The sequence below is a fragment of the Motacilla alba genome, chromosome 9, assembly GCF_015832195.1.
Source record: "Motacilla alba alba isolate MOTALB_02 chromosome 9, Motacilla_alba_V1.0_pri, whole genome shotgun sequence".
In the NCBI taxonomy this organism is placed as follows: domain Eukaryota; kingdom Metazoa; phylum Chordata; class Aves; order Passeriformes; family Motacillidae; genus Motacilla; species Motacilla alba.
Window position 1 is genome coordinate 8,920,467 of NC_052024.1, and position 12,367 is coordinate 8,932,833.

The 12,367-nt window shown below is 40.1% G+C and overlaps 1 protein-coding gene across 19 annotated transcripts in view; it reads right to left on the reverse strand.

Moving 5' to 3' along the window:
- The window catches only part of DOCK10 (dedicator of cytokinesis 10), a 145,353-nt gene that overhangs the window by 34,421 nt on the left and 98,565 nt on the right, over positions 1–12,367 (reverse strand). For 18 of the 19 annotated variants that reach the window (XM_038145324.1, XM_038145323.1, XM_038145329.1 and 15 more), the window contains exons 19-27: positions 11,792–11,884; positions 9,803–9,926; positions 9,538–9,659; positions 8,794–8,880; positions 8,153–8,245; positions 5,999–6,117; positions 3,181–3,250; positions 1,302–1,415; positions 139–210 (exon numbers count right to left, since the gene is read on the reverse strand). In XM_038145324.1, coding sequence (XP_038001252.1) covers positions 139–210; positions 1,302–1,415; positions 3,181–3,250; positions 5,999–6,117; positions 8,153–8,245; positions 8,794–8,880; positions 9,538–9,659; positions 9,803–9,926; positions 11,792–11,884 — 894 coding nt within the window. The remainder of the gene's footprint in view (positions 1–138; positions 211–1,301; positions 1,416–3,180; positions 3,251–5,998; positions 6,118–8,152; positions 8,246–8,793; positions 8,881–9,537; positions 9,660–9,802; positions 9,927–11,791; positions 11,885–12,367) is intronic. The other variant, XM_038145317.1, reaches the window with a different exon arrangement.

A 12,367-nucleotide genomic window follows, 5' to 3' on the forward strand; every position in this document is an offset into this window, starting at 1 on the left:
GTCAACCTAATATTTTACCAAGTATCACAGGATTTATTTTATTGGCCAGTCAAGAAGTAAAGTTGAAATACATTCAAATGTATTTGCCAGGATTCTGCATTTCATACTTTCCCTAAGAGATTTTGTATGTAAACTTACCTTTATTTTGTTTGTATCAACCAAGTGCTGTGCCATTGATTTTAAGATGACTGCAAAGAAGAACCAGGAATGCTGTTCAAAAGAAGGAAAAGAGTGAATGAATAATGGTTACCTGATAAACACCTTATGATGATTACCATTCTTTACAGATGGATTGCATGGCTTGGTAATGCACAGCGTTAAACACTAGATGACAAATAAATTTAAAGATCTAAGTGCCATGTATTTGAGTAGCACTGGATCATGTCCTTAAGAGAGATGAAGCCAGCTCAGGCATTTTGTCACTGTGGCTATTTGCAATAAGGAGACTCCAAACAGCCCTCCTACAAACTTCCCATTCCTACTGAGCACTGTCTTCATGGTTTGCTCGCAGGGAACTGGCAGAAAGGTGTGATGCAGAGAACCTCAGAGAATAACCTGCCTTGTGAGTTCCATCAGACAGGTAATTTGGCACAGAATAGGATGGTACTTGAACAGAGTGGTTCTTCAAATACCATTTGAAATGGTGAATAAGTGTGATACAGGTTAATATCTCAGGATATATGTGAAACAAATACACTCCAAAAGCTTATACATTGAAAAAAACCCCAAACCTCCCCACAATAAACCCAACCACAGGGCACTTTTTTGTGTCCCAGCATTGCTGCAGGTTTTCTGCCTTTTTTAGACTATTTTTTGCTAATGGCTCAATAAAGAAAATCAGAACTGGTTCATTTTAAACAGGTGAACACATTTTTGCCTCTGGGAAGTCCTGGGCAGGACTGGGTAGCTCTTGTACCATAACCCAGAGGCCCAGGGAGGGACCTTACAGATGTATGAATTTCATACAGATCAATATTTTCGTCACATCTTCCAAGTTAAAAGTTAAAACAAAGTATATTAAAAGCAATTGCCCACATCATACTGTGTAAGAATTAGGTCTCAGGTTCTGACTGAGCTGTAATAGACAGGAAGAATTTTATTATGCAAACTACAGCATCTTCAGATACGTGTTATCCTGAGAACATGCAGCAGTTCTGCTAAGTCTGGCTGTGGAATCACTGCAGGACATGATTTGCACAAAGGTCATACAGGGAAAAGGAAGGGGAGAAAGAGAAGCGAGTTTCAGGCAGAAAACCAGTAGTAAAAAAATTACAAATGTGCTAATTCAAGCTATCATTCACCTTTAAAACCTGTTTCACAGTTACTTGTTCATTTGACTTCAGCAGCCCAGTCACATTCTTGGCTAGCTCCTCATGGACAGTTCTTTCATCAAAGGATTTGGTCCTGAAGACGTACTGACAAAGAAAGGAAAAATGAAATTTCAAAATGTGCATTAAAACAAATACAAAAAAGCCTCAGTAGGAGATGATAAATCATTTGTGTACCACTAACAGCTGACAGTCTTTGCTGCCAAAAGATCTTGACTGAACAATCCATTCACATAAAGTTTAATTTCCCTGGCAGTAATGGCACAATACTACTCCCCTACAAAAAAAGCCCTCAGTTTTAAACACAGCTTCCTGTTGATTTCAATTTAGTGTGAATCAAGAGGAAATTCTGCTTAAAATTAGTGCTATGATTTACTATTCAATAGATTGTAGGATCCTGACACCTCCAAACTGCTTTTCAAGCCATTCCATCTGGGAAGAAAAGAAAAAGCAAGCAGAGGAAGTGTGGAGGGTTTTCCACCCTCCTAGTCCAGGTCACCTCTCACCTGCTCCTTCCTTCCAGAGGCAACAGCTACTCACAGCTGGTAACAACTCCTCATCCTGAAAGGTGTAGAGCACCCACTGCAGCTGACTGATGGGCAGAACTATACCCCTTGCAGAAACTGAGCCCCCAAGGGAGGAATTTACCAACCAAGTTGCTAGGAACTCATAAACCTACCATGGCTATTCAACAATTTAGGCTAATACTTTGGTACCACTGAACCTTCCCTAAAGCAAGAGCTCTGACAGTGATTCAGTTGGGATTAAAAATCTTTTCAATACAACCAGGTCGGCAAAAGAAACAAATATTTCTTGAAAACATGTTATTAATATTCAGCTTTGTTTCCACAGCAGATGCCACAAGCTTCTCCCTGCGCAGTTTGGCTCTTCTGGGTCCAGTTATTTAAGTCAGTGTAATTTCACATTATTGCTGCATTGTGAGTCACAATTCTCGACTTACTTATTCCCCAAACAGCATTTGTAAAGTAGGTATTTGTTTCCTTACTGATGGAAAACAAAGAGATTACCAGTTATTGGGTTTTGGCTGCTGCTAGAAATGAGAAAACAGACCAAGCGGACTTATGGTGTAACTTAATGATCAGCTGTAATTTCAAAGATTATTAGCTGGTCATGTAGTAGATATCTACTGCAATTTTGAAAAGGTATTGAGTAGAAGTTTTAATACCCATTTAATTACCTACATTTATGTGTTACATAGTTTATTTATTTCGGAGCCTGAAGAGCTCTGCTGGACCTCAGCAAAATTCTTCTGTGCTTAAACTGGGGTACTTGAGACTAAAAGTGAACTACTCAGAGGCTGAGGTGCATGACCTGTGAGCACATACATTCACGCAGGCTGCAAGCAGCATCAAATGCCTCTCACTGGTACCTGTATAGTTGAAGTTTCACAATCTTTCATGTTATCTCCCCCTTCCCTTCTCTCAAACCCCGCACAGTGGGAAATTCTTGCTTTAGCATCATTTCAAAGACTGACACCCTACACTCCCAAAAAGCTCAGTGCTAGTACATTTGCACCAGGTTTTGGCTCTAAAATATCAGTTCTGGTTATCATCTGAATGCACTGCAGCTTCTCCCTCCTGTGCTTGCTCAGCTTGGTGTTTTATGGGAAAAAAAGCTGCAGCAGCAGCAGAGACCTGAGCAGCTGCTTGTCCTCAACAGAAGAGTTTTAAAGTTTCTTAACCAGAGTCTCTCAGTGGCAGAAAGTTATGATGCAAACACAGAAAGAGCTACAAACAAGTAGAACTAAGAATAAACAGGAAAAAAACCCACAAAACCACCAAACTCAACCCATCTCTCCACAAAAACATGAACATTTCAACACCGGCCATACCATCACGTAAGAATTGATGCAGTTGTCTAGCTGTTCTTCATGGCACTTGGCAACAATGTTGGTAAGAACTCTGCAAGATAAAAGAAGAACAAAAATTGAGCTATTTTTTGTCATAAGGCAGAGAAAATCTTCTTGATACTCACATTGTACTCTTCTTGTAAGCTCATCTAAAGCAGTGCATGAGCGATGTGATCCAAATGATGAAGAATGTGCAAAATCTGTCCACTGGGAAAATCCAGTCATTTCTTGGGCTTTCCACTGCTTGGACTGTGCTGTTATATATGCATTTGCTTAACATTGCACCCAGTGTAAAGGATAATAACTGTACTGTCACCACAACAAGAGGAAACACTAACTAACTGAACTTTATGCAGGCCTTGGATACGTAGGGATGACAAAAATTAGAATACTTCAATGAAACAGAGTCAAGAGCACCTTTCTCCAGGAATGCTACTTGCTAAGTTCTCTCAGCCCTTTGTGACTGTGCAAATCCTCTGATACTCTGCTTATGCTGGCACAGCTCCTCAAGGACAAGCTCAAGGCTGGGCTGCAGCCCGAGCAGGTCCCCCTGCAGCACCATCTGCCCCTGCCCTTGCACTCAGGCTCAGCACTGCACCCTCAGCACTGCTCAGCAGGGAGAGGCTGCCCACTTGGAGACACCACAGACAAGCTTGGGGATCACCAACAGGGAAGGAAATTGCCTGGATCACACCAGCACTCACTCTCAAAAACCTGAGCTCCTACAAACAGCAGGACACTGAGAATTTAGCTGTGTGAAAGTGAGAATGGCAGCAAAGTTTTCTCTTCAATTTGTACATGGACCATCTTTGCTTGAGCTCATCCTGTTCCAGAAAACACAGATCTAGGCTAGAAGTCTTCAACTTGACCATATCCTTCCCTTTTGATTATTGGGAGCTCAATTTTTCAGAATACTTAATATAGAAAAGACTCTGCAATTTTATAAGCTTATTTTTATGTTAAAGAACTCAGGGATAGGCATAGTAACAGTATGACTAAAATAGATTAATAATATGCCTGACTGTGGCCCACATACAAGTACTCCTTTTGACTAGCTTGGTGATTGAGTGACTTCTGGCAATTCTTATGATTGGATCCAAAAGCTTTCTAAGTCCCTTAAGTGTTTTTAATTTATCTCATTTCTTGCTTTTAGTTGGAGAAGCAAAACTTGTAGCAAAACATAAAAGCTATGACAATTAGTTGTGGGCATTCTGATCTTTTAACCTTCATTATGATTTGAAACTGAAATGAGTTCGGCCAAAAATGTGACAGAGAAATGATGACACGACTGGGCCCCCAGACAAGTAAATAACCATGAGTATGAAAGGAATAATGTTTTCTCCACAGCACATAAGCCAATCCATGCTCTCATTCTGTTGTTGTTGCTTTCAAAAAGTTCAACACAAGCTGCTTCAAGCTATTCAGAACAAAACAGAGTGTGTATATATAGGACACGTCAATGAATGACACACAGCAGACATGCATATTCCCACTGGCATCAGCTCTGCCAGCACAAAAGACAAGACACCACACACATGAGAAAAACACTGAGAATCCTTCTTCTTTTCCTTTTTCCTTTTTTTTTGGGGGGGGGTGGTGCCCAGGTGTGTGCATAGTCAAAATTTGAAGCATGGAAAAAATAACACCCTTCCATTTTTCCATCTAATCATTAAAACTGTATTTTAAACAGCTGCTTCTTCTGCAGCATTTGCCCAGCCAGTTAACTGATGCTGAAATTCTGCCCTGAGACACAATTCATCATTTTCTCTAGACTTAACATCAGTTGATTTGCTGGCCACAAAAGTGCCCCCAACAAAGGTCTGCTGGCTTCTCCCCCTTTAGAAACAGTGTCAGTGATGAAATCCCACACACTTATGAGGAAAGGATCTTTTAATCCTAGTACCTAGCTATGGTGAAACTGGACTTTGCCCTGAAAAATGATCCTTTGATAAAGCATATTGAAACTCTAGCTTTCCACGGCTAAGATGGGGAACTCTGCTTCATTGCTCCTTGAAGTTTCCCTAAATAATCATTCTTCAGGAACAAATTCTGAAGCACAATCTCTGGAAGGAAAGAAAAAATACTGACAGCAGATCAGTTTAACAGGGTTACAGAGGACAGTGGTAATTTTTTCCTACTAGCAGTATTGTAGTCCCCATGTTTAGCTGCTGGAGGAAGTACAACAAAAACATCACTATGGACACAAGTAAATGCAACACAACTTTCTGCCCTCCTGCAGAGACCAATAATAATAATCTTGCCAGTATTTTTTTCCCGCTGCCCTGATTAACAGCATCAATAAAGACAATTTCATTATGTGAAGGGTGAGAGACTCAGCAAATCATTGCAGTTGTTTGCCTGCTCTCTGGAAAATGCTTCTATTGCTCTTCAGTTATTGCTGATATATTCTAATTAAAAAATGCCCCTGAACGGTGTGACCTGGTTGTTTGACTCTGCACTGGATGCAGCAAGATGTTGAGCTCTCCCTGTGCTGAACTCCACATCCTCAGAACCAAACAGACACCAAAGGTGAAACCCAGCTTTGGCAGGAAGCTGGTAGCTGCTCAGGAATGAGACCTTTCCCTAGGATTGCCTCAGGGTGATCAAACATGCCCACCACGGTCAATAATTTCCAGCCACATGATACCAACACTTCCACGTGTTATTTGCAGAGCCCAGTGCTAGGGGGGAAGCAGCATTCTCACTTACTGAGGTCCAAAGGAGCAGCTGTAACTGGACTAAGATCTGCATTAGTGCCCCTGAGTGAATCCTGTACATCCCACAGGAGTCATCCACATACCTGGTCACAGCTGTTGCAACTTCATCATCACTGTTTTGCACCAAAACCCAGAAGAGCTGGTTCAGGACTACAGGAAGAAAATTCATAATCACATGGATCTTCTCAATCCTCAGCAAATTCTGTAAGGGAGGAAAGAAGCAAGGTGAGAGACTTCCAGTGCAAGCAGTGACAGCTGGCAGGTCCATGCTGCTCTGCTGCTTCAGCAGGTAAAATACAGAGCAGCCACTGGCCTACCAGCAGCAGGAACACAGGGCAGCTTAGCAGAGAACTGGTTCCCCATGAAGCTTGCTTTAAATATGACCATCAACACAACTGTGAACAAATTCACAACAATATTGTCCAGAATTCCAGTATTTTGTGCTATACTGACTTAAGGGCAAAAAAAAAAAAAAAAAAGGAGAGAAACCCAAACCAATTTTTATATTTCACGAAGGATACTATCTGAGGGCAAGAAAAGAAGTCAACTATTTCTAAAACATGAATTTTCTAATATTTTTAGGAAAACTCTTTTTTTTAAATGCAGAGATCCGATAAATTCAACATGTTGTGGCTAAAATACTTTTGTTAAAAGCACAGTGGTAAAAATGAATATTAACACACTAATCTGACATTTTATGTTCTTCTCTAATCAAGGAAGGTATTGAGCTTTTAATTAAAAACAAACAAACTCCTTTGAATTTCTCCTATGTTTTTATTTCAGGTATTTCCAAATAATTCCAGAATTTCTAACAAAGGTACTAGCAACATATAAATAAAAGCAAACTACCATAGGGAAGATTATTTACTATGGTTATACTGCATAGTTAATTTCTTGTTACATACAACATTGTCTCTGTTTTCTAATAAGTTCACTGGAACATTTTTAGAAGGTAAACTACAAACAGCAGATAAAGAATGGTGCAATTCAGCAGATAAAGAATGGTGCTGGTGGTTTAGACAACCAGCTCTACTGTCTAGCAAGTTGTAAAGCTTTTATGGATTCCTAAACTTTGCCCATTATGCTCAATGGCTTTCCAAAAATTAATTAAGGACTTCATTCTGTAGAGGTTTAACCTCTAAATAACACCGATGCTTTGATTTGTGAGCACACAACTTAATAATTTCTTTAAATCAAGAGAGTATTTGAAAACACAGCCACTCTTTTGAGGTCTGCAGGTAGAGCTGCATCTACAAACAAAAGTAGTGGCCATCCTTATGGATTTGTCCAGGGAACTACCACGATTTATTGGAAATATTGTTTGCTTATTAAAGAAAAATAATCTCTCCCCAAGCAGCTGGTATCTGATCAAAGTACACTCCTACAGGAAAACATCACCAGTGAAGGAAGGGAGAAAGCACCTACATGGTGCAAACACCTAAACCCCCAAACACCTGCTGGATTTTACAGAGTGCTAAAAGGAAGCACAATAAATGTCATATGTATGATGTTCCAGTCAGTTCAGAGATGGAACAGAGTCACATCTGCCCTCACTTTTCTTGCTTATCTGCCTTTAATGTTCCACGAGCATGGTGCACAACAAGAACTCTGGATTTCAGCACTCATGAACATATAAAGAATTAGGACCTTACATTTATCTGCTGCTCTTCTAATTTGCTTATCATACTCCTCTCCTTTCTCACAGTTTTTCACCTCTACTGAATACAGGCACATTTAATGCAGCTCTTGCTTCATCTTTGTAGATGTTCTTTTTGGTTTCAGAACTTGAAAGGCAACAAACACCCTTGATTTGTACACACCAAATACCCTGAGCAGCCCTTGGAATAGCATCCAGGTTTTTAGAGGAGGTAAGGATAGAAGTTATTTAAGGCAACAGAGGATTATCAGCAATACTGCAGCTCTACAGCTCCCTTCCCCAGACATTGCTGGAGCAACATTCCCTTATCCCCTGATGGGATCAGAGCCTGGCACAGGCTGGATTAGCTGCTGCTGGGGCAGATGCAGCCCTGCTCTAGATGAGAAGGGATAGGAGGCAGCTGGTGACCAGCAGAGCATCTGTCACATCAAGTCCATCTGACTGGAGCTGTCACAGACCCTCTGCCCCCTGCTAAACCTGTGCCATTGTTGGAACTCTGCAGTGGGGGATGAGCTGAGAGAAAGCCTTAAATACAGTTGTACAGTACAATTTGGGGTTTGTACTATACAGGTTACTTTACCTTACAAGAAGTGATAAAGTTTGAGGTAGGAGGCTGAGACAGATCCTTTTCCCTTTCCTGGCACTGATGGAAAAATTTATTCAGGTATGGATCCTAAAACAGGAAACACTCACATTAATGTATATTATAGGTGATTAGAATTTAGTGCCAGAAATTGGTTACAGCAATCACCCGTGACACCCATGAACACACTTGGTCCCACCATCTTACACAGCAGTCACAGACAGAAAATCAATTTATTGAATCCAACCCACTGGGCAGCACAGCTTGCTAAATGCCAGGTGCTTTGACAAACCCTTTTTCACTCTTGTGAGTGATTAATTTTTTCCTCACAACCTATGGGATTTCAAAGGCTGGACTTTTTTATTTTCTTTCTGGTGCTTAGAATTTATTTCCTTGCTGTTTAAACTGATATTCCACAATTTTTCTATTGGTATAATGTTAAACAATTTTTATTTTTCCTTGAATTGTGTCACCTTAAAATATGTATTCCATCATTGGCATCTTTCCCTTCTGTATTGAAATAATCTTTAAATGTTCTAGAAACAAATTCATGCATGATTTTAAAACCCCTTTCAGACTCCCCCCCGACACTTTTTGTGTGTGAGCAGGTCACAGAGCTAAGAGGAATGTTGGCTTACCTGAGTATTTACTGTTGATACAACAAAAGTGGAGACTTTGAAAAGTGGTTTCCCACTGTCTACCCATTTTATATCACTGCCAATCTGCTGTAAAAGCAAAAACAACAAAAATATTTTTCCACCTGTTTCCTATTTATTGAAGTTTGCATCAAATTTTCAGTGCACAGCTTTGCAGGTGAGAGCGCCTGAGCTGCACTGGCTGCTGTGCTTTCACAAACACCATCACTGCAGTACAGACCCACTTTTCAGCACAAGACCAATGCTACCATTCAAGGGACCAGATCCTGCCCCACCCTGTCCTCATGACAATGGCAAAACAAACACAAGGAGGCAGAAATAATCCAAGCTGGACTGGATCAGCAGGAAAATATGATATCACACCACAAAACTGGAGAGTGAATCATGACTGTGGATCACATCAGCTGGAGAATGAATGTCATATGGCCTGAGTTTGTGAAAGAAGCTCTTTTTGACCACTCTGATTCACATTTGAGGAGTTATAACACTGTAGAATACATAAAATACACTTTTTCCATATACACCTGTGAATCAGCAACACAGGACACTCAGCTCAGTGCTGCATATATTAGTTCCTATGGTCAGGGATATGTAAATGAATAAACCAGAAACCCTATTTACCATTTACACTCCCCAGCAAATGCAAATGGAAATCTGATCTCATGAAAATCCCTTGGAAATGACAGCTCTGGGCCACGTGAATAACAAGGAGGGGGGAGTGAATACCTTTGTGCTGGCTGGCTCCTGAAGGCTCAGGTAGTTGGGGGGCAGGCTGCTGGCCACTGGCACCTGGTGCTCCTGGGAAGCCAGCTGGGCGTCTTTCAACAAAGGGAGCCAGGCAAAGCCCACTGTGCACAAGAACAAACAAATGGAACTCTTTGGAAAAACAAAGTTTAAAGGAAGACAGTAACATCCAGCCAAAAACTTTGAAATCCTTATTTGAATGCACATAATGTATATTTATAATTGAAAATAATTCTACTACAGGTACCTGGTGTTTCCAGAGCCTCTTTCTTTTTGGCATTGGCTTTTGCATTTATGTCACAGGTGACATGATAAAATGAAAACAGAATGTGGTGTTTCTTATGGAGTTGAGTGGGAAGTTCAATTTTCACCTGAAATGTAAAATGTTACACCTCACTTTAGTTTAAAAATCAATTAAACCAGGCATCAGAGATGGGCTAAATGAGTGACATCTCTCTACACAGAGTTCTAAGTACAGCCTGCCTTTACTGGGTAATGTTTGTCCCATGGTAAGAAATGCTCTCTTAAGGAAATTGTTTATGATGATCATCTATCAATTTTACTTAAAACAGCTTTTTTCAACTTTGTCTTGGGGAGGAATATTTTCATTAATGATGAAAGACCATAAGATGAAAGAGGACAGAACTAAGGAGTGGTGGACTCTGCTTAGAAGTGATCACCTGCACTTTAACAGCCAGCCCTGTGCTCATATTTTCAGGATGACCAAACTAAAACTAAAGCGACATCTCTGCTACTGCTTCATCATCATTTCATAACAAAGACCAAGTAATAAAGGCTGACATGCAAATAAACTTTTATTTATAATTTCTGCTCAGTCTTAAACCCCATATCATGCCATCCATAAAACCCTACATACTCTTTTTCAGGTATTATTAACCTATTGGAAGAAAAACACAAACTAATCAGAACATGTTGCCATAAGAATAAAAATGACCCTTTGCTCTTGTGAGCTGTGATGAAATTTATCCAAGCTAATCCTGTGCTAAAGTAAGGGTCAGAAATGGTTGAGAAATGCTTCCAGTGTTAAATCAGCTTATGGGTAAGAACCTAATACCATAAACACAGATACAGAATGGGCACCCAGAGTTACAGGTGAAGACAACTTTCTTCTCAACAGCCTACATTCTTTTAAATTCTGCTCCTGCTTTACTAGGGACATTAGGACAGGGGCACACCTCTTCCAGCCAAATTGGCTACTCACATCTGAACTCAGCTCCTCATCCAGGTTGAAGTAATGTCCCCAAACCAAGTGGCTCACTAGCATCACATGAAGGACACTTTCAGATGTGTTAAACCCCAAAACACATCTTGTAAAGGATTAGCAAGGAGTTAAAAATCTCTGAAAATGTAATGCTTTAAGTTCCACCCCAGTTCCTAAACAGAAATCTTAAAATTGATACTTCAAATGTAGTTGTACATTATCTGCTGATCTTACCTCAGCAATTTTATCAAAATAAATTTTTACTGAAAAAGGAAATTTTACCAACTATGAGAACAGTTTGGAAAATGCTGGCTATAAACTCTATGCTGTTTGCCAGTCTCATCACTACACATGAAGCAGTAGTGGAAAATCCAGAACAGACAGTTGACATTCACAAGCCATCAAACACACCAGTCCCTGACAGGGTGAAATTAATTTCACCTGCAGGAAGCCTGGGGAATCAGCACTTGGTGTTGGTGAAACAAAAAGATGCATGTGTGAGTAACATTTGGCAAAGGCCACCACGTGAACTACTCTATAGCTGCACCCTCAGCAGCAGCAGCTGAAGGACTTGCTGCAGCCACCACACGTCACTGTACATTCTGTTCAGACCACTGCATCAACAAAATGCCCCGCTGCAGATCTTGGATGTCAGGGAGGGATTTGTTCTGACACTTGGCTCCACACTTCATCATAATGTTTACTATTTCCATTAAATTCAGAGATGCAGCTGGATCCTTAATGTAATCCAGACATGCATTTTAGAGAGCTGGACGGTTCCTAATTAATTCTACAGCATCTTAACTGTACTCAGAGAATCTTACAAAAGGAACAATCCACTGAGTTGATTTAAGAAAAGAAAACAAAACGTGATACTGCGTGTCAATCTACAGAGCACAGCCCTTCCACATACACAAGCAATGGCAACAGAAGCATTCTGTACAGATATTTTTCTCTCTCATTGGCAAACGTGTGGGATTGGAAGACATTTAATGAAAGAAAAAGCAGACTGACCTCATCATAGAAATCAGGATTCTGGGAATGATGTAGCACAGCAGTGTAGGCTGAGGTTGTAAATAAGGGTCCACCTGGCTTCCCATAAATGCACTGATAAAAGTAACATGTTTTCATTACATTGGGAAATTCTGCTGAAGATACTAGTATTGTTATATCTAATATGTATGCACATTTAAAACAATTATCATTAAAGATTGATCATTACTTTATCAAATATTAAAAGAAATGTTTTAAGTGCTCAAACCTGGATTTTTTAATACACCCTTCCAGTAAAAGACCATTGATTCTGTGATAATTACCCTATGCTCAATTAAGCAATGCAGACTCCTTAGACTTCTTCCTTGCTGTTATCAATTTCAGAGTTTTCTGCAAAAAGCTTTACAAAATCTATTTCATTTTTATGCACTTCAATACACAATACAGTGCTTTTACTGACTTTCAAATGTTACAAAAGCTATCCCTATTAAGAATCTCTTTTCTGGCAGTGTCCTGTCTGGGAGCTCTTGATTACTGAGTAATGGCAATTTTATTTATTGCTGGGAAAACTAGACCCCAAGTGTACTATGCAACAGC